The 22,668-nt window shown below is 43.5% G+C and overlaps 1 protein-coding gene across 2 annotated transcripts in view; it reads left to right on the top strand.

Annotated features, from left to right (window-relative positions):
• Positions 1 to 22,668, top strand: part of itga11a (integrin, alpha 11a) — a 67,594-nt gene that overhangs the window by 20,011 nt on the left and 24,915 nt on the right. The window contains exons 3-13 of one of the 2 annotated variants that reach the window (XM_063189011.1): positions 7,453 to 7,562; positions 8,552 to 8,643; positions 13,103 to 13,217; positions 14,489 to 14,616; positions 14,934 to 15,082; positions 15,561 to 15,705; positions 16,278 to 16,443; positions 17,170 to 17,240; positions 19,645 to 19,789; positions 21,089 to 21,237; positions 22,419 to 22,562. In XM_063189011.1, the coding sequence (XP_063045081.1) occupies positions 7,453 to 7,562; positions 8,552 to 8,643; positions 13,103 to 13,217; positions 14,489 to 14,616; positions 14,934 to 15,082; positions 15,561 to 15,705; positions 16,278 to 16,443; positions 17,170 to 17,240; positions 19,645 to 19,789; positions 21,089 to 21,237; positions 22,419 to 22,562 (1,414 nt within the window). Of the gene's footprint in view, positions 1 to 7,452; positions 7,563 to 8,551; positions 8,644 to 13,102; positions 13,218 to 14,488; positions 14,617 to 14,933; positions 15,083 to 15,560; positions 15,706 to 16,277; positions 16,444 to 17,169; positions 17,241 to 19,644; positions 19,790 to 21,088; positions 21,238 to 22,418; positions 22,563 to 22,668 lie in introns of those variants that run through there. The other variant, XM_063189012.1, reaches the window with a different exon arrangement.

Below are 22,668 nucleotides of genomic sequence, written 5' to 3'. Positions count from 1 at the left end.
GAGCGTTGCGGAGCGATGAACGCATTTCATTTCAGAGACTCACTCACTGTGAGGATATTTAACGGTGACAGGGTGAGGACGGGTGGGGTTGAGGGGCAGGCGTGGAGGTTGTTGTGGTTTGTGTGTGTGTGTGTGCTTGTGCGTGTGCGTGTGTGTGTGTGTGTGTGTGTGTGTGTGTGTGTGTGTGTGTTGGTTTGGAGTGGTGGAGGGGTTGACAAAACAAGCCATCTGTGAGTCTGAGAGGCCAAGGAGACCCTGGACCTGAAGGGGAGTGTGTCAGCACTCATTTGCTGACACACACACACACACACACACACACACACACACACACACACACACACACACACACACACACACACACACACACACACACACACACACACACACACACACACACACACAAATACAAACACACACACGTTTGTGTTCACTCAAGTCATCTGTGTCCTGGCACAGTCCCACTCACACGCACGCACTCACGCACAGACACACAGACACACAGATACAGATACACATACACACACACACACACATGCTTATACTCATACACTCACACACTGGTTCAGTCAGCCTTGTGTGTTCTGGCTGTGTGGATGTGGAAGCGCTGCTCTGTCTATTTCAGGTCCAGCGTGACCAGCCAGCACAATGAGCTCACTCCAGACGCCATCCAAATTTAGTCATGCTTCGTGACTTTAACCCACATCAGCACATTTCTACTCAGGCTCTGGTCTGGCCTCCGTGTTAACATTTCGGAAACCCCTGTGTCCAAATGATTTGCAGGATTGTAAAATATGATTAAGAGATATGGTTGAAACGGAAAAATGCCTGACAACAATCTTTAAGTATAAAGCGCTAGTACTGGACTCCAGTTGTTGCTAATAGTATTTGAAATACATGTCTACGAAAGAAATAAAAGCTTAAAGCCAAAGCTAACTGCTCACCGGGACTAGCAGTGAGTTGAAGCACAATCCCTTTAATGTGCTCGCAATGTTTTCACTTTCACCGGCCTTACTGTTTGTTCATCTGAACTCACTGAAGTGGCCCCAATATCAGACGCTGTAACCTGAACAGTGGCTTTGCACCCCTCTGATGCTGAAGGCAGGGCCCCTGTTAACACACAAGTCACCATTGTGCAACAGCCTGGCTCAATTTTTGGCCGTTTTTCAAATAGCAAATAGCGTTTTTTTTGGTGGAGGTTTTCTTGGCTTGAGTGATGAATGTGTTGGTTATCCCTGGAATCTAGTGGTCTGATGGCGGGTAAGAGAGATCAGTTAACATTGAGCCCTTTGAAGTGGGGAAGTACTCTCCTGTGGATACCAGTGTGTCCACCAGTGGCCTAGTCACCTTTGCCCCCTCCAGCCAGGAGAATGACAGAGCAGGAGACTGGATGCTGCATCTGGTTTTAAGCTTAGTGACATCTCTCTCTCTCCTTCTGTTTTTTTTTTTTGCTTTGTAATTCTAACGTCATACTCCATTTGTGTTTTTTTTCTCTCGCACACAATCTCATTCATGCACACACACATTCTGTGTTTTTTGTTTTGTTTTGTTTTTTGTGCTCTCATAGTTCCCTAACGTCATATTCACAGTCGCATGCGATTGTCTGAGGTGTTTGTTTTCACGCAAGATGTAATTTTACCTCGCCCCAAAGAAGTACACCTTTGAGGTGTGTAGGTATGGAGAGCAAAGAACTTTAATCACAGTGATTACAACCACATCCCACTGGAATTCATGCCTCTACTACAGAGTTGTCTTTGGGACTCACTGCACAAAGAGTCCACTTCAGCGCTGCCCCAGCATGGTATTTGGACAGGAATTGGATCTCGGTTCATAGGCGTCTAAAAAGGACTCTATAAACGGGTCTTTTATGGCTGGCCGTTTCTATGCGGAACCGAGCCACAGCTGACTTTGGTTAGGTCTTTTGTGTGGACTGGAGTAGTAGCATTACAAAATGTATCTGTGATGTCCTTTTTTCGCCCACCTCTACACACATTGTCTGAGATTGTATATCAGTATCGTTAATGATGCTCCTCTCATTTAAGCGGGACAATGGTACACCATACGTGGGCAGGAGTCAGGTCAGTGAGGGTATTCTTCACACGGACAGCGGTCTGGACTGACACCCTAATTTAGTAACACTATACTGGCTGCAAACGTGCGCCGCACTGAGGTAACTATTCTGAGAATGTGTGCAATTGTGCCGAGCATTCATTGTGAACCCAAATGTTTGGGTACTCCAGTTCACATGCGACGAATGCCAAGATGTGTGTGTGTGTCTTGGGTGGCCTCATAACACAGTGTAGCAAAATACATGGCCCACAAGGCAATGTTAGCTTGAGGCCCTGAGGGGAATACTCTAGCCCATATCTACAACATAATACTGTACTACACGTGACTGAAGCAGTCAATGGCTTTTCTATTATTTCTAAAATGTTTTTTGGGGCTTTTTGTGCTTCTATTGAAATATGTGGGGGAGGCGGGCGGGAGTCATAGCTCATTTGGCTAAGGTACCATATCGTAAATCCGGGTTTTATTCCACCTGAGGTGATTCTCCGATCCTTCCCCATCTCTCTCTTCCAATACTTTCCAGTCTCCTCTAAAACTGTCCTATGCAATAAAGGCAAGAACATATCAAACAAAATATATTGAAATATGATAGTGAAGAGTCGGTCAGGGAGCTACAGAGATATAAGGTAGGGCTGGGAAATGACCCAGAACGGACACACGCCTAGGTCACCATGGACATGTTGACCATTTATGTGATGGGAGCTTAATGCAGTGCATCACAGCCTCCCCACCAATTATAATACTAATACATGTCTACATGTCTACATCATTATATGATTAAGCAGAAGTAAGGGTAACACTTTAGGATAACTACCCCTATAAGCATTATAAAGACTTCATTAACATTTATCAAAGAACTGATCTTAAACAAAATATTTACAAATGTTTGTAAATGAGTAAAAAAACTACAACTGCACAGTGAAGTGGGGGGGGGGTCAGCTCTATGTTCCCACAGCACATTGGTCCCACAGCTTGTTGGTCCCACAGTCCATTGGTCCCACAGCTTATCCTTGCTTCTCCATGTTCCCACATTTTTAAGAAATTATTCAAATATAGGCCCTATGTTCCACAACTCCATGTTTCCACATTAACGAGTAAACTAAGAGAACATGCCATGGGACATAGGGCCTACATTTGAATAAATTATTAGAAATGTGTGAACATTGGGCCGGCAGGTATTAGCTGTGGGAACAATGGACTGTGGGACCAATGTGCCTAAAAATGAATGTTAAAAGTCTTAGTGATGTGGGACCGATGGGCTGTGGGACCAATGGCCTGTGGGAACATAGACACGCTCCCGAAGTGGGAATCAACTTCTACTGGATGAGTTTTAACGTAGGCCTATGTGTGTTTGCCTGCTGAATCTTCTGGTCTTTGGAGTGTGCTGTGTCTGCTCTATTAACATAGTATTTCCTACTCATTTACAAACATTTGTAAATGCTTTGTTGATAATTAGTTCATGATTTATGAAGTATTTATAACGCTTTTTAGGGGTAGTTATTCTTAAGTGTTACCGAAGTACGTAAGTGGGGCTGAAGTAAGTATGAAGCAGTCAACTCATCCAGTGTCAGTTCAAAGTCAGTGTCAGATCGCACTTGGAAAAAGTAAATCGTATTTCAAAGACATTTCCAGAGTAATGATGGTGATGAAGCCAAAGCTTCACTTATGCTAGTATAACATATACTGTAGGTTGACCCACCAGGGAGGTGGAGCTAGAAAGTCTTTAGGGGCATTCTGGCCCTTACGTTCAACACATTAAGTTGACCATAAAGTTACTTATCGGGTTTTTAATATGGCATCCTTATACATAAAAGATGGTGACATAGCAATGATACTGTAGACCTCCTTGTGACATAGCGAACAGTACATAGCCGTGCTATAGTATGACACATGATCCACCAGGCAAAGGGCGGTGGAGGTAGGAAGCCAAAAAGCCCTTAGGGGACTCTCTGGGCCTTATCTACAACACACTACATCATGTTTGTTTTCATTAGGTGGCAGTGCGCCCCCCAGTGCAGACCTGACCTCTGTTTCGTCATGTGTCTCCTGGATGCCTGAAGCAGCAGGGTGCCTCCAAGCCACTCCATTAGGGAGCTGATATACTGCTGTCTGTTGGGCGTGTGGGCAGGGCCGTAGACAACCTTAACTGGGCCCATGAAAGGGCCCTCTTCTCTCTACTGTACATATAATATAATGACGACCCAACTCTGGGCTCACTGTTTTCGTGGGACCAGGACAACTGACCTGTTTGCTCACCCCCCACCCACGTCTGCTTCCCTGCGTGGGCTAAAGAGTGTTTCATTATAACTTTAGCACTGTAAAGGGTATACTCTCGTCCAGTAAAAACATACAGGAACAGGATAAAGCAAGTTATATTAAGTTGAAGGAAACACACTCTGTTGTCAAGACGCCATTTTAAACGTAATAAACCACTGCATTTTTTTAGGTGATCATGCAGTTCTTTGCAGGATGTTGTGCACCCTATGGACCCAAAACTTCCCTGTATGTGGTCTGAACTGTACTATTTTGTACCTGGAAAGGAATGAAACAAACCCTACCATGAAATCTACACCCTCGCATGATAAACGCCTCACTGCTGTACCGTGTAGGGGCCCGAAACCTCCTTTTGTCCAAATGCAAAAAACATCAGCACATTAGTGGCTTTATTACAGGTTTCGGAAGACCTGTTTTCCACAAGCACCACGCAAGGAAGGACAGAAAGAATACCCAAAAAGTGCAATGAGTGCGTTGAGAACTGGTTTGTGCGTAGGCAATGTGTGTATAAGTGCGGCCATTTCATACAGTGCTTAGTTCGCAATGATGCTTAACGGACTAATGCCGGATGGTAATGAGACTGACATTGATTGTTTTAGCAGCTTACTGAAGCTCCGTCATGCAAGCAAGGCTTGTGGAATATTCCACGGCTGAGCTGAGATGTCCAAGGCAAAGCAACAATAGTGCCCCTTTTTTTCCTCTCAGGTACGGTAACTGTGTCCTCGGCTGAACTTTCCTTCCCTGTTTGTGAGACATTTCAATGGTGGCCATATTAATCTCAGTATTAACGACCATAAAATATTCTGGCACTGCAGGAACCACAGCAAATGAAAACCATTTCCCGTGGAATTCTCAGAATATAGACTCGACAGCCTTTGAATGAACCAGCAGTTCAGTTATCTACTTCTACAGCAGATATCTCTGCCTGACTATTGAATAGTTGCATGGCAATGACATAAATGTGTATTGGCCTTTTTGATTTGGTCCTTATTGTCATACAAGAAGACTAATGTAACTAATGCCTTCTGTTCAGTCCCTCAAAGCGGGCGATATGGACATCCATCTGTCTTATACATTGCAGATCTTCTTCTGAACAACGTGCACATTGCAACATTTGCATACATTTTGTGAGACCTGATACAAACCAGATCATTGCTGTGTTTTTGGTTAGTGAATTCAAATAGAGAGATGATTTGTATGCCAGCACTAGGGGGGGTGGGGGGAGCGTCTGACCTTAGAGAATCAATGGTTTGTTGGTGGAAGTCTGTTTTTGCTATAAACGGGTGTCAAATAGCGGCCCTCTCCGCCTCACCAGGCTCGCTGAATGAATTGTTCCTGTGTACTCCATTAACCTTTGGCATCTGGCATGAGCTTTGCGTTTACTAGTGTCTACTGTTGGCTGTGGAAGCCGCACGCAATCGCCATCTTTACCCCTTATTTGGCAGACGTCTGTTGGCGGACGCGTGGTTTAAACATCCCTCAGCAGCGCATGTTAACGCTGACTCATCGTGTTATTTGTACATCGATTACATGGAGGGTGGTCAGCTTGGCCGTTTGCGGTTATGTTTGGGCCTCGGTCCAGTCCATTTATATAAAATGAAATGTTCAACAGTGAGGTGGTTGGTATGAGAAATGGGTGCTGTGGGAAAGACCTCCCATTTGCAAAGACTGTAACCAAAGATCTTAGATTCCCCGTCAAAACTTTCCGCTTTAACTTTCTACTAAACACTCATATTTCCTGTTAACTAATACAATGAAAAGGCATGTCCTGTTCAGTGCTGTGTGTGCGCAATGCATAAGCGTATTTGAATAGCTCTGAGGACTCTGACAAAAAAGTATTCAAATTACACTTAACTGGAAAACAATAACCTACGCTGAATAGTACTGCAATCTGCATTTCAATACAGTGTATTTCCTGCACAGAACTCAATGTGCTCAACGTGCTTCACAACTTCTCCTGTTCTGCTCATTTACATTTAATCCCTTTAGGCAGAGCTGAGTATTCCCTGATGACCAAACTGCGGTATTTTGCATGCATAGTATTAGGTAACCCACTGATATTTATGAGAGCAGGACGACCTGGCATGATGACTAAACCTGATGTGAGGTCGACCGGCCGCTTGCGCTGTTAGTGCTCCAAGGAGCTATCTAGTCACTGTGCAAAAATCTCCCTGATGCCTCATCCACCGCATAACTGTCAGCATAGCAATCCCCCCGTCGGCTCGTCCATTGGTCGGCCGGCCGGCCTTCGATGACTGGTAAAATTTCTCCTCTGCTGGGTGTTTAAATAGCCGCGATGGAATGAATTAACTCTCCCATGTGCACCATGCACGTGGGAGTGGGACTGCACTGCAGCTCAAACCCTTTCACCCCTCCAAGTCTCATGTCCAATCAGAAGCCTACAATATGCCAGTCCCCGCTCTCCACACAGCTGTCCAATCAGAGGGTTCCGTCAAGGGGGGGCACAGTGGCACACTGCGCTGATACGCCGTACCATATACAAATAAATGGCCAACGCACCAAGGTTTGAATCCGGCCTGGGTCATTTCCCAACCCTACCCTATCACTCCATCTCTCAACTATATCCTGCCTTCTATATACTGTCCTATCCAATAATAAAGGCACAAAACACACAAAAAACCTAAATAAGTTTAAAAAAAAGCTTCCATCAACCCCCTGCTCTCCACACAGCTGTGGTCTATGGGCTATGGGCTATGGGCTATGGGGTGTTTATGTGAACGCCACTCTGGGTCAGCTGGGATACTGAATGACCTTCGCCATTGGCCACGCTGCTGTAGGTCACGGACATGCACCATAAAGAACATGTTAACTACTCGGATGCCTGCACAGCAACCCCATTGGCTGCTACCTGCGCTGACTCTTAGCCAATTTGTGTGTGTGTGTGTGTGTGTGTGTGTGTGTGGTGTTCACATCCCCTTTCAACCCTCTAATAACTCATCCGTCAGCGCTCCATCAGTCAGCCGTCTCTATAATTTCTGGTTATTTCTTTCCGTTACGCGACAACATCCCGCCTTGACATATCTGTCAGTCGGTTTCTGTGTGACCACTTGAGTTTCTTTCATGTTATAATGTTGTGTCTTTTTCCCCTTTTAGGTTATTAGTTGGCGCTCCATTGGACACTAATGGCCCTCACCAGACGGGTGATGTTTACAAGTGCCCACTGAGCAAGCGATCCAATGGCAGCTGCACCAAGCTCAACCTCGGTACTTTATTTCTCATAAATTCCTACAGCAGCTTTTCCTTAAAGGCATTTTGTTCGTATTCGACACCATCATCGCTCATTAGTTGGGTGTGAAATTTCAAGTGTGTGTGTGTGTGTGTGTGTGTGTGTGTGTGTGTGTGTGTGTGTGTGTGTGTGTGTGTGTGTGTGTGTGTGTGTGTGTGTGTGTGAAGGAAAATATCAAAGGCATCATTCCCAGCGTGCCAAATAGCCCTTTCGTGCATGGTCCAAACATTTTGTGGACCACTTGTTCCTAATGAGCAAAAGGAATACATGGCAGGGCTTGCTTGCTGAAGCTGAGATTGGCACATATGGTATACACGTAGATACATGCAATACTACATGCCATGATGTGTGTGTGTAGCCTGGTATTGTGGGCTTGGAGCAAAGGCTGGTACTACGTGCTTTGGACTCAAAGGGGAGACGTGAAGAAGTAAAAGCATACTGTGGGCCTGGTTGTGTGTGTGTGTGTGTGTGTGTGTGTGTGTGTGTGTGTGTGTGTGTGTGTGTGTGTGTGTGTGTGTGTGTGTGTGTGTGTGTGTGTGTGTGCGCGCGCGCGTGTCTGTGTGTGTGTGCGTGCACGCAGGCATGTGCATGCATGCACAACACTAAAGCATTGTTTTACTTATACTGGCACATATCAAATATTTCACCTGCTGAAAGTTTACATTCTTATATCCACACTGCCATGTGTGGTGCATATGCACTGTATGCAGAGAGAAGAATGCATTTGTTTGAGAGCCATGAACTACATGGAACGTAAACAGGCTGGCTTAGCATGAAAGGCCGCTCTGGCTCATCTATAACAAAAGCCGGCAGGGTAATGTCTGGGGGGACTGACTTGAAGTATTCCAAGTGTTCGAGAGCATTCAAGTAGTGTAGTATTTCAGGTGTCAGCTGTGAATGAGGCTCTTTCAGTGAGAATGTATTTCCTTTCTGAGTATTTTCTGACTGCCCCTTTTGTTGATTAAGGAAGGATATCTTTGACGAACGTGTCTGAACGGAAAGACAAGATGAGGCTGGGAATGACGCTTTCTTCCAACCCAAAAGACAACAGTTTTGTGGTGAGTGGAGGGAATTCAGACATGATATTTGTCCATCTCATTTGTTCGATCTCTTTATAAGCACAGCTGGCTGGTAATAGCACAATGGCACGAAACAATGCCGAACAACCGCATACGAACTACAAATGTGGAAACTAACTTCTGTAAATCACAATAAGCAGATGCTTTGTTAAAAAAAAAGGGGGTGGGGGTGATAATTTAAAACATCAGATTTGAGGTTTTAGTGTTGACATGAGTCTTTAAATTCTGAGTCACTACAGCTGTTGAACAAATGCTCATGTTTGTTTGAGATGCATTTTTGTCTTGCTAGACTATGTTGTGTGATCCTGCTGTCAGTGAAAATGACAGGAAACAGTAGACATTTAAATACTGTACTAAAAATACAATCTGATATGTAAAACATAAACTAACAATGACGATTAACCAAACAAATAAGCTTATTCATAAGTCAAAAAGTTGTTTGCTTTTTAGACTGTATAGGCAATGACTGCGCATTATGGAGAGGCAGTTCATGGCTATTAACATCTGTAATTAGTTGGTGGATTACATTCTTCAGTTTTATTTCTAAGGCAAGAATATGGGATGCATATAACCAATAACCAGTTTTCCATACATTTAACATAATTTACCTGTACACAATACACCACATTCCACATTATTATGCAAATGACATTTTTCGCTGTTTCCCCAAATAATCAATACAAATGACAGTCGTCATAATTTTCAAGTCATCAGCCATTAGAGTACAATTTAAAAGTTTTTGAATGAACCTTCCAATGATAACGGTATTTTTTTAAATAATAAAAAACTTTAAATGCTCTGTTCCACATTATTACGCAAAATAGTTTTGTAGTGTTGTAATCCAAATTTCTTTCTTTTTTTCCCATTTACCTCAAAACAGTTGGAATTTGGTACCTTCTAAATTACATTTCAATGTTCAATACTTGGTGATAAGCTCTTTGTCTTAGTAACTGCATCACAACATCGTCATGTATTGACCATATATATGTCAATAGAAAAGAATTATATTCGAAGGCCATTTCAGTTCCTGTAGGCTACAGTGACCACAACTTAGTGGCTATTGCAAGAAAGGGAAATGTACCAAAGGCTAAGCCAAGAGTCATTTTGACTAGGATCATGAAAAGGTTTTCTGAGGAGGCTTTCTTAAATGACATTTGTAAGACAGACTGGTCAAGTGTACTCAAGGAGGAGGAACCAGATGTAGCATTAAATGTATTTATGTCTAAGTTTGTGCCTGTGATAGACCAGCATGCGCCAGTGAAAAAGATGACCGTAAGAACTTCTGGCGCACCTTGGATGGACGAAGAACTGAAACAACAGATGGCACTGAGGAATGAGGCAAAGGCAACAGCTAATAAGACGAGGAGTGTAACTGATAGAAGAAAATATTGTAAACTAAGAAACTCTGTTACTAAACTCAATCTGAAGAAAAAGAAAGCACACTTGACTTCACAGTTAAGAAAATTTAGCAGTGATGGGAAAAAACTATGGAAAACGTTGAATAGTTTGTTGGGGAACCAAACACCAACACAACCAACATTCATTGAGAATGATGGGACATTCATCACAAACCCAACAAAAATTGCCAATCACCTAAATAATTATTTTCATAACAAAGTGGCTAAACTAAGGAGAGAGCAATTATCAGGGGGGAGTCATGACTCCAACCTTATGATAGGGCAACTAATTAAGGAGCAATCTTGTAGCTTTCAGTTTGCCAAAGTGGAGGAGGATACAGTGAGCAAGTTAATTACTTCATGTTGCAAGGACCAGCAAGCAGGCATTGACAACGTAGATGGTAAGTTTCTGAAAATGGCAGTGAGTTACATCTCCCAGCCCATTTGCCACATATTTAATGTTAGCTTAAAGAGTTGCATTTTTCCCCAAGCCTGGAAGGAAGCAAAAATTATACCACTACCTAAAGATAAAAAGAAAACTTTTACACCACCAAATAGCAGACCAATAAGTTTGCTTCCAGCACTTAGTAAAATATTTGAGAAAATAGTTTTTAATCAAATTCAGCATTATTTTTCTGAGAATAATTTATTAACAGAATTTCAACATGCCTACAGAAAAGGATTTTCAACATGTACAGCATTAACCCAAATGACAGATGACTGGCTGCAAGAAATCGATAACAAAAAAATCTGTGGTGCTGTCCTTCTAGATTTTACTGCAGCATTTGATGTCATTGATCATGGACTGTTACTTCAAAAGTTTGAGAGATATGGTTTTAAACAGTCAGCACTAAATTGGTTAAATAGCTATCTGACAAATAGATCCCAAAAGGTATATTTTAATGGTAGTTTCTCAAGCAGTGTGAATGTAGACTGTGGGGTGCCGCAAGGCAGTTGTTTGGGACCTTTGTTGTATTCTATTTTCACAAATGATTTACCTTCAGCGATACAAAATGCAAAAGTTGTAATGTATGCAGATGATACTTCTATTTATACATCTGCAAAAACATCAGCTGAACTGACACAAGTTTTGAACAGGGTGCTAGAAAAAATAGAAAGATGGGTAAAACAAAACAAACTTGTTCTCAATATATCTAAAACCAAAAGTATTGTTTTTGGCTCTAGTCACTCATTGAGTCGTGACCCAGCACTTAATCTGTGCATTAACAAAGAACAAATTGAACAGGTAAAGGAAGTAAAGCTACTTGGAGTCATCATAGATAGCAGACTGTCCTGGTCTAAACAGATTGACCACATGGTTAAGAAAATGAGTAGTGGCTTGGCACTACTCAGGCATGGTGGCCAGTTTCTCACTCAAGAACTAAGGAAAAGGATTGTATGCTCTTTGGTTTTAGCACAGATGGAGTACTGTACTATTGTGTGGTCAAATGCCAACAAAGATCACCTTGCTAAACTTCAGCGAGTCCAAAACAAGGCAGCACGTCTTGTTCTTAAATGTTCCTACACAACAAATATCACTTACATGCATTCAGTTGTACAGTGGTTGAGAGTGGAGGAAAGGCTTCACGTCTCTTTACTAACATCAACCTGGGCAGTTTTACACAACAAAATGCCATTAAATCGCTATAATCTCCTCTGTAAAAGTTGTGATATTCATACATATAACACAAGGCATGCAGCAGCAGGGAGACTGAGCATCCCAAAGAGCAATACGAATGCATTTCTACGCACTGTTGAATATAGATCAATTAAAGCATGGAACAATTTGCCAACCAAATTAACTATATTGAATAGTAAAGTGGTTTTTAAAAAACAGGTGAAAAAACATCTGAGCCTATCATATATAAACTAGGTTAGTGCAGAGGTAGAGATGTTTGTCACAAGGTCTTAAACCATTATTATAGTAATTTATGTTTATGTTTATATTAAATGTTTTTTTTTTCTTTTTTCTGTCTTTCTTTTCAATGTATGGTGCTTAAATTAATGTACAGATTTGTGTAGAACTTTTAACTGTGTGTGATTTTATTGTTGGACCCCAGGAAGAATAGCTGGGTTTGCGCCCAGCTAATGGGGATCCTAATAAACTAATAAACTAAACTGGAATGCTGCGTTTAACATTGAAGTCAATGGCAGGGCATCGCATGGGAGTTATGGAAGCCCAGATATCCTTAATGCTTTGCACTCAGCTGTTTTTGTTTGTTTGGTCTGGTGACCCACACTTCACTCTTCAATATACCCGTAGATTTCCATGCCACGTTTAGGTGCTTTTGAGGTGATGACATTCTAACGCACCAGACATAAAACCCCATTGAAAATGAATGGGATGCTATGTCTGGTGAGTTAGAATGTCATCACCTCCAAAGCACCTACACGTGGCATGGAAATCTACGGGTATATTGAAGAGTGAAGTGTGGGTCACCAGACCAAACAAACAAAAACAGCTGAGAGCAAAGCATCAAGGATATCTAGGCTTCCATAACTCCCATGCAATGCCCTGCCATTGACTTCAATGTTAAACGCAGCATTCCAGTTACAGCTTATGACCAAGTTTTGAACATCGAAATGTAATTTAGAAGGTACCAAATGCCAACTGTTTTGATGTACATGGGAAAAAAAGAAAGAAATTTGTATTACAACACTACAAAACTGTTTTGCGTAATAATTTGGAACAGAGCATTTTGGGCATTTTAAGTTTTTTGTTATTTAAAAAAATACCGTTATCATTGGAAGGTTCATTCAAAAACTTTTGAATTGTACTCTAATGGCCGATTACTTGAAAATTATGACAACTGTCATTTCTATTGATTATTTAGGAAAACGGCAAAAAATGTCATTTGCGTAATAATGTGAAATGCGGTGTATTTGTAGCTAACTTGGTGTATACCAACATTATATTGTGATGGATATGCGGTAGCTGGCTGCAGGGCACTAGGAGGTCAATGTGTGTTTGGGCCATTGTGTAGAGCTTTGACCTTCGCTGACCTCTAACCCATGACCCTGTTGACCTGTGTGTTGTGCAGGCGTGTGGTCCTCTCTGGGCCCATGAGTGCGGCAGCTCCTACTACAGCACTGGAATATGCTCCAGAGTCAACTCCAGCTTCAAGTTTTCTCGAGCTATCGCCCCTGCTTTCCAAAGTAAGTCCCCAAGGCGATATAGTTGACCAACTGTGATGATACAAACTCTGTGTTGTGTTGTTATACTCATGTACTGGGGTGTGTCTCTTGAAAGCGTAGTTGCTAGCCAGTTAGCAACTTGGGTAGTTGCCAACGGGAAATTGCGTTGCAAATAGCAAGATGTTTTTGAGAAATACACCCCTGCATAGCTGTACCAACGATACTCCATCAAACCAAGATATCCCAAACCCCGCCCACCCAATGCAAAAACAACGTGTTAAACATGGAGGTAGTATAAGAACTGGAGAGAGTGAATAAGTCCCGCCTCCAGTCATTTCAATGGGAAATGCTAGGCTAGTGAATTCAGTCAAAATTGAACACATTTTTCAGCTTCAAAGATGGAGTCGTTTCCGCCACCAGTTTACTCAGCCAATTACGTGCCACGTTAATGACTGACTTACGATTGACCAGAAAGATATATGGAAGATGGGCATTGGATGCATGGAGGTGCCCAACCACACACCTGTATAGGTATGTGTGCCCAACACTAAACTTGAGCACCCACCAATCGTGTCCATCCTCTTTGAGCGAAGTGGTGGTGGAATTGCGACGAGGAAGTGCCTTGCTAATCGGCAAAGCTAATCAGCCAAATCCTGATGCCCTGGTGCAAAAGTCAGGTCTCCTAAGGGGGCGTTGTCCCCCCTTCTTCTTCTCTGTCCATTGCGTTTGGTGGCAGCAACATGGATTGTGCACTATCGCCATCTAAGGGCTGAGGGATCCCAGATGCAGCGCTAAGGGAATTGCGGTGATCCAAGGATTCATTTCCACACATGTACTCTCTAGGGGCGTAATTTATTCTCAAACTCGTTGGTCTCCTAAAGGGGCGTTTACCTGATAAGAAATGGATCCCAGAAATGAATCAAGATGATGTATCTTGATCTACTTAAGAAAATCTTTGGCTGTACTGTGGTTAATTGTAGCACCTTTTGAATGATGTAGAAATGAAAGATAGTGTAACCGCAGTGTTTACAGAGTGATGAACACAGAGATAGCCTCTGCAGATGGGCTCAACAGCGCATTCACTATCTGCCGGAAAAATAAAACCGTAGCCTATCACTTCTATGGCATAGGAGAGTATTGAGAAACAGATTAAGATTCGTTCATGACCATTTTAGTGACGTAAAACAATAAGGTGAAAGCGGCTCTGCGCAAAGGGTTTTTCAGTAAACGTTAAACAATAGTTAACAAATAAATAAATACATTTGTTTCTCAACTGTATGTGTCTCTCCTAGGGTGTGAAACATACATGGACATTGTCATTGTCCTGGATGGGTCCAACTCCATCTACCCCTGGGTTGAGGTTCAGGACTTCCTCATCAATATCCTGCAGAAATTCTATGTTGGACCAGGACAAATTCAAGTAGGCTATTTGTCATTTAAATACATGCAAAAAGACTTTCTTTTCGCAGATGTGACACACTGGTAGACTTTGATTTACTGGATGTTTATTTTGGTGACCAACATGTTTTGCTACCGCTGCACCAGAATAAACATCTAGTAAATCAACAGTCAGCCAGCATTCTGTGATTTACCCCATTTTCATGACAGACTACGTGTCACTAGCACCTGGACATTGGCTGTGGATAAGAACCCCATGCCTTTTGAACATTCTTCTCCTATTTCTATGATTATGTGGATTTCATCCAAAAATAAATGTTGCACCTTTTTCTTCTCCAGGTTGGTGTGGTGCAGTATGGTGAGAAGGTCGTGCATGAGTTCAGCTTGAGTGACTTCAAGTCAGTCGAGGATGTGGTGAGGGCAGCGCGAAGGATACAGCAGCGTGGTGGAGAGGAGACGAACACGGCCCTAGGTATCAACGAAGCACGGTAAGAAAAACCATCAAAATCCCAAATCTTGAACTTATGAAGGCGCTGTGACTCACTGGGCTAAGGTGCCATGCCATTGCACCGGGGTCATGTCCCAATCCTTCCCCATGTCTATCTCTCCCCACTCATTTCCTGTCTCTCTTCGCTGTATTACAAAAATAGCCCCCATAAAATATACATATATAAACATTCACCTTATCAGACCATTTTCGCAATTTCAGTGCACCTGTTGCTCGACTCACTGGAGCAGACTTTGGTTAGTGCTGTCAACGCCACGGGGTGTACTTCCAAAAGGAGCATATCTGCCGTTAAACGTTTATCGTTCACGTTAATTCTACAGTATTTGATGGTTGTAGTTGTTGGACGAGCAAAAGTGACTCGCTGGATGAATTCACGTTAAAGAGAGTGCAATTTATGTTCAGGCCTTTAGCATTCTGGGCCTCAAGTGCATTCCACTGCGTCTTTTCCACTTCCCTAGGACACAGGCATTCAAGAAGGGAGGCCGGCGTGGAGCTAAGAAAGTGATGATTGTGATCACAGATGGAGAGTCTCATGACAGCCCTGACTTGCAGCAGGTTATTGAGGACAGCGAGAAGGATGGCATAACGCGCTACGCTATTGCCGTGAGTTTCCTTTTTTGCCTTTTCCCCACCTCTCACGAGGAATGATACTTTGTGCCATGTGGTTGGATAAAGCATGTTGTTGAAAAAAAACTGAGGGGAAAGTATTGAGAGTTGGCGGGTATATGAATCAATGGCATATTCTTTCAACAGATCAGTCAGTCAGTGCATTTTCCGTCCCCTTTCTGTTCTCGATTCACATGGACTAAAAATTTCTGCATGAACTTCATGATGCAACAAACTTCTTCTGCCTTGTTCCCCTGTGACATGCCCCCTTAGACTAAGCTGATAATGAGGTTGCCTATTTGAAAATAGACATGCGCCCTTGGACAGAGATGCTTTGAGGTCAAAGTGATGCTGACTTCATTGGAAACTTCTAAGTCACAATAAGTGCGGGTTTCAAATCTAGCATTTAGCCCTCCAAAAACAGCTTTGATTTTAAAAGACTTGGTTAGTGTGGGCTTTAAGGGAAGGGTGTATGAGCAATGAGTCACTTTCACCAAGATGCACTATGCTCGTAGGGCATGGAACAGGCATGGGACACAAACTGATGTCTTGCTTCTATTTCTATCCAGGTCCTTGGCTACTACAACCGTCGAGGAATTAATCCAGAGGCCTTCCTAAATGAGATTAAATACATCGCAAGTGACCCGGATGATAAGCACTTCTTCAATGTGACGGATGAGGCAGCCCTGAAGGACATTGTGGATGCCCTTGGAGATCGAATCTTTAGCTTGGAAGGTACAGGATTGCAGCTAAATTACAGTTATTTACTGTAGGTGCCGGCAGGTTATTATTTATTGTCCCCAGAGCAGTGTGTTGCCTTGCTCAAGGGCATTTAACCCATGGATGTGGGTGGAGGAGACCTTCCTTCTTCCTATTGGTACAGGAGTCAAACATGCCACCTTTCAGCCTAAAGGCAAGGTCCCTACCTATTAGGCCAGTGTTTCCCAAACTTTTTGTGTTGGACACCCCTAAAGGCTTTTTTAATCATACTATGAGTACCCCCTCACCCATACACTATATCTCTTCCTCTTTCCCATTATGACTATGCTCCATACATTTGTTATTATTCATTTTTCCACGTGCTCCCTACAGTGTGCCTGTGTATACCATACCCCTGGTTGAGAATTGGCCACTGTGGACCCCAATTGAAACTGAAGGGGCCTTCTGCAACACATATCCAACACTGTAAAATCTGAAGACTGAGAATTTCTTTTTGTTCTTTTGGTTACATTGCGCAGGGCTGTAAATCTCGCTCAAGCAAATCATTTGTGCTTTCACAGTTCTTTGAACAAGTTGATAATCCTGAGCTATAACTCTTGGTCCATGACTTCATGATTGCTCTCCATTGAACTGCAGATCTGCAAAAAAAAAAATGCTTTCAAGAAAAGTCTTTACCCTCCATTCTCTCTCTCTTTCTCTCTCTTTCTCTCTTGCTCTCTCTCTCTCTCTCTCTCTCTGCAGGAACCAGTGAGAACGGGACAACATTTGCCCTCCAGATGTCTCAGGCAGGCTTTTCCACGCACGTTGTCGAGGTGAGCCGCTTCGCCGTCGCCCTTGTCATGTAGTTTGATTGTTTTGTTCCCTGAGCACTTTCTTTCGTTTTGTCTCCTCTGGACCTGCCAGGCAGCTCCAATCCAGACTCTTGCTCTGCTCTGCTGCACTCTGCTCGAGTCGGGTCATTGTGATTTAGTGTTGCATGCATCTGTATCCTCCCTCCAAAAAAACGTGAATGAGACACTGTCTTCCTCTCGGGACGAATCTTGTCGTGAGGGCCTGACAGACTTTTAGGAAATGTGGAAAGATTACTCCCTCCCCCCGACTTGTCCCCCAATTCCTGCACCATTCCCCTCCACTCTTCCCCCCTCCCCCCTCTCTCTCTCTCATGCACAGTTGTTTGCTAAAGCGCTGATATCATGAGGAATGTTGGCTTGGTGTCTGACACAGCTGGACAGTCATCCGCAGTAGTCTGGCCAAAACGCTCCATTTCCAAACTGTACCTGAGGAGCAGACACCGATCGCACAGTCTGCCTTTCAAATCCAGTGCTGATGTAACAGCTTTGATTTCCCCCTGCCTGGGACAGTCTAAGTATAACCTGCTTTTTTGGAGTATAACATATTATGTCTCCGTTTAGAAAGAGAGAGAGGAGGAGCGATGGGGTAAATTTTGCAGATGGCGGGGTTGATGACTGGAAATTTCATCTCTTGGAATATTGCATGCCTGGGATAGTACTTGATCAACAAAGGCAACCTGAGTGTTGAAAGCAGGATAACATTTTGGAAAGTATTTGAGGGCTTTAAGGGAAAGCCATCCCAGAAGCACAGATGGTTTTAGCTGGAGGCAAGCTCTGCCAGCTTGAAAAACGTCTCCTGTCACATACTCAGAAGTTCCAATTCCCCAACAAGTTTTACATTTTATTTTATTTGCTTTCTACTTACCGTAATTTATTCGGCCTCTTTCATTCATTTTTTAATACGAGGGTAATTTATTTGGTCTAAATCTATGAGGTGTTTAGGCTCTGCCGAACTGTTGATGCCTTTTGGCAATGCACACGTCTGTCAAAATCTAATTGGTCCAAAAGCAGCAAAGGTTCACCTTTTTTACTGCCTTGCTTTATGTAGCATTCATTTTAATGGGTAGTAAACGCAGGCCGGTTTCATTGAACTCGTGAACTTTTCTTTACCGATAACTAAAGCATCCAAAATAAACTGCATTGCTGCACCGCTTAGTGCCATGATTGCTTACTGAGCCCTGCAAACTCATGCAATTATGTATGTTGCTCTAAAGATGCTATGACCCTTGCTGTGCTTATGCAACAGGGTAGACTTTGACATATGCGTGCCACCCAGCAAGGGGTGCAGTTCAGGCCGGATCCTGTCCTTAGACACACTGTAAAAAAAGTACTTTGGCCTCTAGTACTGAGCTGGTTGGAGAAATGGTACCATAGTAACGGGTCCACCACCAAACAAATAATCTTTTCCCCAGAGAAGGTCTTTTTGACTTCTTTTACTGTATTTTCCTTCGCTGTAGTGAGCGGATAACTCATCCGTGCATTGCGCTTGTATCCTTTTTCCAAAGAGATTCAAAGACTTTTTTGACGAAATTCCATTTGTGCCATTTGTGGTGGCTGCTGGAAAATGTTTTGCTGTCTAAAGCTAACAGGTTCCTGACAGGACAGACCCAATGACTTCATCGCACATCAAGGCAGAAGGCAGCCATGGCCAAGTGGTTGGGGGGGGGGCGGGGGGTCTTAAGGTCAGAGGGTTGCAAGTTTGAATCCCACCCTTACCTCTCCCTACACCTCCATCCAGCTGAAGTGCCCTTGAGCAAGGCACCTCACCACACATTACTCCAGGGACTTTAACCAATACCATGAAATAACTGTAAGTCACTAATGATAAAAGCATCAGCTAAGTGTAATGTAATGTGAAGTTTAATTATCAGCTACTGCATTATAATCAGAGCATATTCGGGTGCAAGAATATGGCGTCACAGCACGGAATGCATTTCAATGATCTTTTTCATTCACTTTGAGAATAAACTGCTGCAATGCAGTAGCATAAGTTGAACTTTAACACAAATGGCCGCTGCTGCACAGTGCCCCGCTCCCAACTCAAATAGTTCAATCAACTAATTAAGTTCGTAATTGGCCCACTATAGTCTGTCTAATTAGTGAGGAAATGAGGCCTGTGTTCTGGACCCGGTTAGTTGGGACAGGTGGTTCACTTCCATGCCCTGGCCAAGAGGTATCAAGGACCTTTTGAAATACTTCAAGGTAAAGCAAAGCACAAATTCCAAATTCATTTGTGACATACAAATGTAAGTGACAAAGAAAGGGGAAAGCTACTCAGAAAGAATTGCAGACATAGTAGTCTGGACGTGGACATTCAAAGGTTTTCTAATCATGTCTGTGCCCTTTCACTTCATTTCATTGGCAGGATGGAATCCTAGTCGGTGCACCGGGGGCCTATGACTGGAATGGGGCAGTCTTGAAGGAGACGCGCCAGGGGAAAGTGATCCCGCCGAAGTCTTCGTACTCAAAGGAGTTCCCTGAGGAGCTGAAAAATCATGGCGCATACCTTGGTAATAAAACTGCCTTCCTTTCTCAAAAGAAATGACTTTATATTATATATACAGTACGTATATACAGCCATTAGTCAAGAGTTAACTTGTAAAGTGCTGGGCTTCTTTTTGGAGTTTGAAGGTGCAACCTTCATTCAAATGGATTGTTGTTGGGCCCGTTGTTAGGGAAACTGAGAGCTACTGTACAGTCTACTGTCTCTCTCTCTCTCCGAATGGCCTTGATGTATGAGGATCTTCCCAGACAAACTGACATCCTGTCGTCTGCTGTGGGATATCAAGGTGTGAAATGAAGAGGAAAGGGATGGGAATAGGAAATGGGATGACAATTAAAAGGGAAGCAGAGGGTCTGTCTGAGTAGGAAGTTTGGTTGAAAGGAGCAGCACACCTCCTTACCAACTGCTTATCAAGCAACACGCCCTTCTTTTTTCATCTCTCTCTCTCTCTCTCTCTCTCTCTCTCTCTCTCTCTCTCTCTCTCTCTCTCTCTCTCTGTCTCCCGGACGAGCATGTGGCAAGCGCATTGCATTGCAGCCCTTGTGGTTTGACGCCACCGCTGCTGCTGTGGCCCTATCCATAAACGTTCCACTGGGTATCCCTATCCCCCACATCCCCGGTCCACCGGGACTCTGCTTTTCCCATTTCCCATCAGGGCCCTGTACTGCCTGTTGCCTGCTGTCTGATGCCTGCTGCTGCTGATGACGGAAGACTATTCCAGACTCATTATGCAGCCCGGCCGGAGGCAGAGGCACAGGCACGAATCTGGTTGCGCTCACTTAATAAGCGTGGGGAGAGAGAGACTGTGCCAGCCGGAGTGGAGAGAGAGAGAGAGAGAGAGAGAGAGAGAGAGAGAGAGAGAGAGAGAGAGAGAGAGAGAGAGAGAGAGAGAGAGAGAGGACTGATTGCGGTTCAGCAATTGCAGATGTACTATTGCATCTTTTGCCAGTTAGGGACTGATTTAAGGAAGCCGAAATTTTGCTGCAGTTCAGTATAGGCGGACAGCAAAGATCACCCCACCCAACATAATGAACGGATTGTTTTCCTCACACCACTTCCAGTGAGTAAGACAAAAACCCAAAAGGATGTGAACGTTATGGTGTGATGGGTGTCATTTGCACCGTGACCAAAAAAAGGGGATATTGCGCATTGTGTAATTGTGATGTGTGATTCCGAACGCTGTATAACAGATAAGGTTACAAATGACACGGTCAGAAGGATGTAATTGCCATCTTGCTAACTCTTGGCAATGTACAGTAGAGGAACCGTGAGTGATTTTTTTTTTGTTTTCATCCATGCTTGACAGGCTACACCGTGACCTCGGTGGTGTCTGCCAGAAACGGTCAGCTGTACGTGGCCGGAGCTCCGAGGTTCAACCACACTGGCAAGGTCATTGTGTTTACGCTGACAAATGAAGGCAACCTCACGATACTGCACTCGCTTAAGGGACAACAGGTAGAGAACGTCTTACTTCCTACTTCCTATCTCATAAACATGCACCACAAGAAAACACAACCACAGACAAACATGTGTGCTGCACACTGAGGCAGACACACAAATCCATGCATTGCAAAGTTGAACGGGTGCGGGTGCACACACACACACACAAAATACACACACACACACACACACACACACACACACACACACACACACACACACACACACACACACACACACACACACACACACACACACACACACACACACACACTTAACTTACCCTTCTTTTCACATCATCTAGTGGAATAAAGAATAAAGAATACCAGGTGGCTGAAATTATTTCTAAGTCCCAAATGTTGTCTGATCATAGCAAATCATTGTCAGTGACAAAGTGAGGGTTGGCAGATGTTTTCTCCCTACAACCAAAGGCAAGGATCTAGGTCACAAACGCAAGGTGTGAAAATGACTGAGGTGTGTGTACAAGTACCTATTGCTGCAGATGTGTTCTCCCAAAAAGCCAAAGGCAGACATTGCTGGGACAACCCCAACCCCATGTGCTTGCCATTTTGGTAATTCAAAGCAGAGTGCCTAAATTGCCACACAGTCAGCCCCCACCATTTGGGGAAAGAAGAGGAACGAGAATCAAACAAGTTCTTAACACCACAGACAAAAACAACAACAGCCGGGGGACAGACTTTCACATTCTTTGGCGGGGTGATCATTGGACTCAGCTTTATGGCTGTTTAACGGAACATAAAATGACAGAAGAAGGAAAAAGCAACATGGGGAACACACCTGGATGATGAAGGGCGGGGAGGAGAAGGGGGAAGGGGGGTGTCATGGGGTTTTATACTGTCACAACACAAATAACTGTATCCCCCCACTGTGCCTTACAAAGCCAAAGTATATCCATCACATTGAGTTTAGACTGGAAACTGACTTTATAGTGCCTCCTTTGTCTTGTGAATCCGGTAACTATCTCACTTCTTCCTATTAAAGACTGTACATAAAAGCCACTGTTATACCTCAAAGATTTTCGAGAGGACAGTGTAACACATTTTTCTCACTTGCTTTTTTCACCAAGTGCCATAGTCACCACACTTTACTTCTGTAAGTAAAAAAGCGTCCTCTGCCTTGTGCGTTTTTTTAGTTTGGGGATGTGATGTAAGTGCCGTTGATTTTTTGTTTTACAGATAGGTTCCTACTACGGCAGTGAGATTGCTCCCGTGGACATTGATGGAGATGGTGTGACAGACAACCTCCTTGTGGGCGCCCCCATGTTCTTCAGCGGCGGCTGGGAGAAAGGAAAAGTCTATATATACCGTGTGACGGAGCAGGTGAGCGGACGTGTTACATGATTGTGTATCATCCAAATGCTGCCTAGATATGCTTACAAATTACAGTTTCAGAAGGATGTAACTGCTATCTTGCCAACTCTTGGCA

The sequence above is a fragment of the Engraulis encrasicolus genome, chromosome 22 (assembly GCF_034702125.1).
Source record: "Engraulis encrasicolus isolate BLACKSEA-1 chromosome 22, IST_EnEncr_1.0, whole genome shotgun sequence".
Classification (NCBI taxonomy): domain Eukaryota; kingdom Metazoa; phylum Chordata; class Actinopteri; order Clupeiformes; family Engraulidae; genus Engraulis; species Engraulis encrasicolus.
The sequence above is the reverse complement of the archived record's forward strand: the minus strand, read 5'-3'. Positions and strand labels throughout refer to the sequence as shown.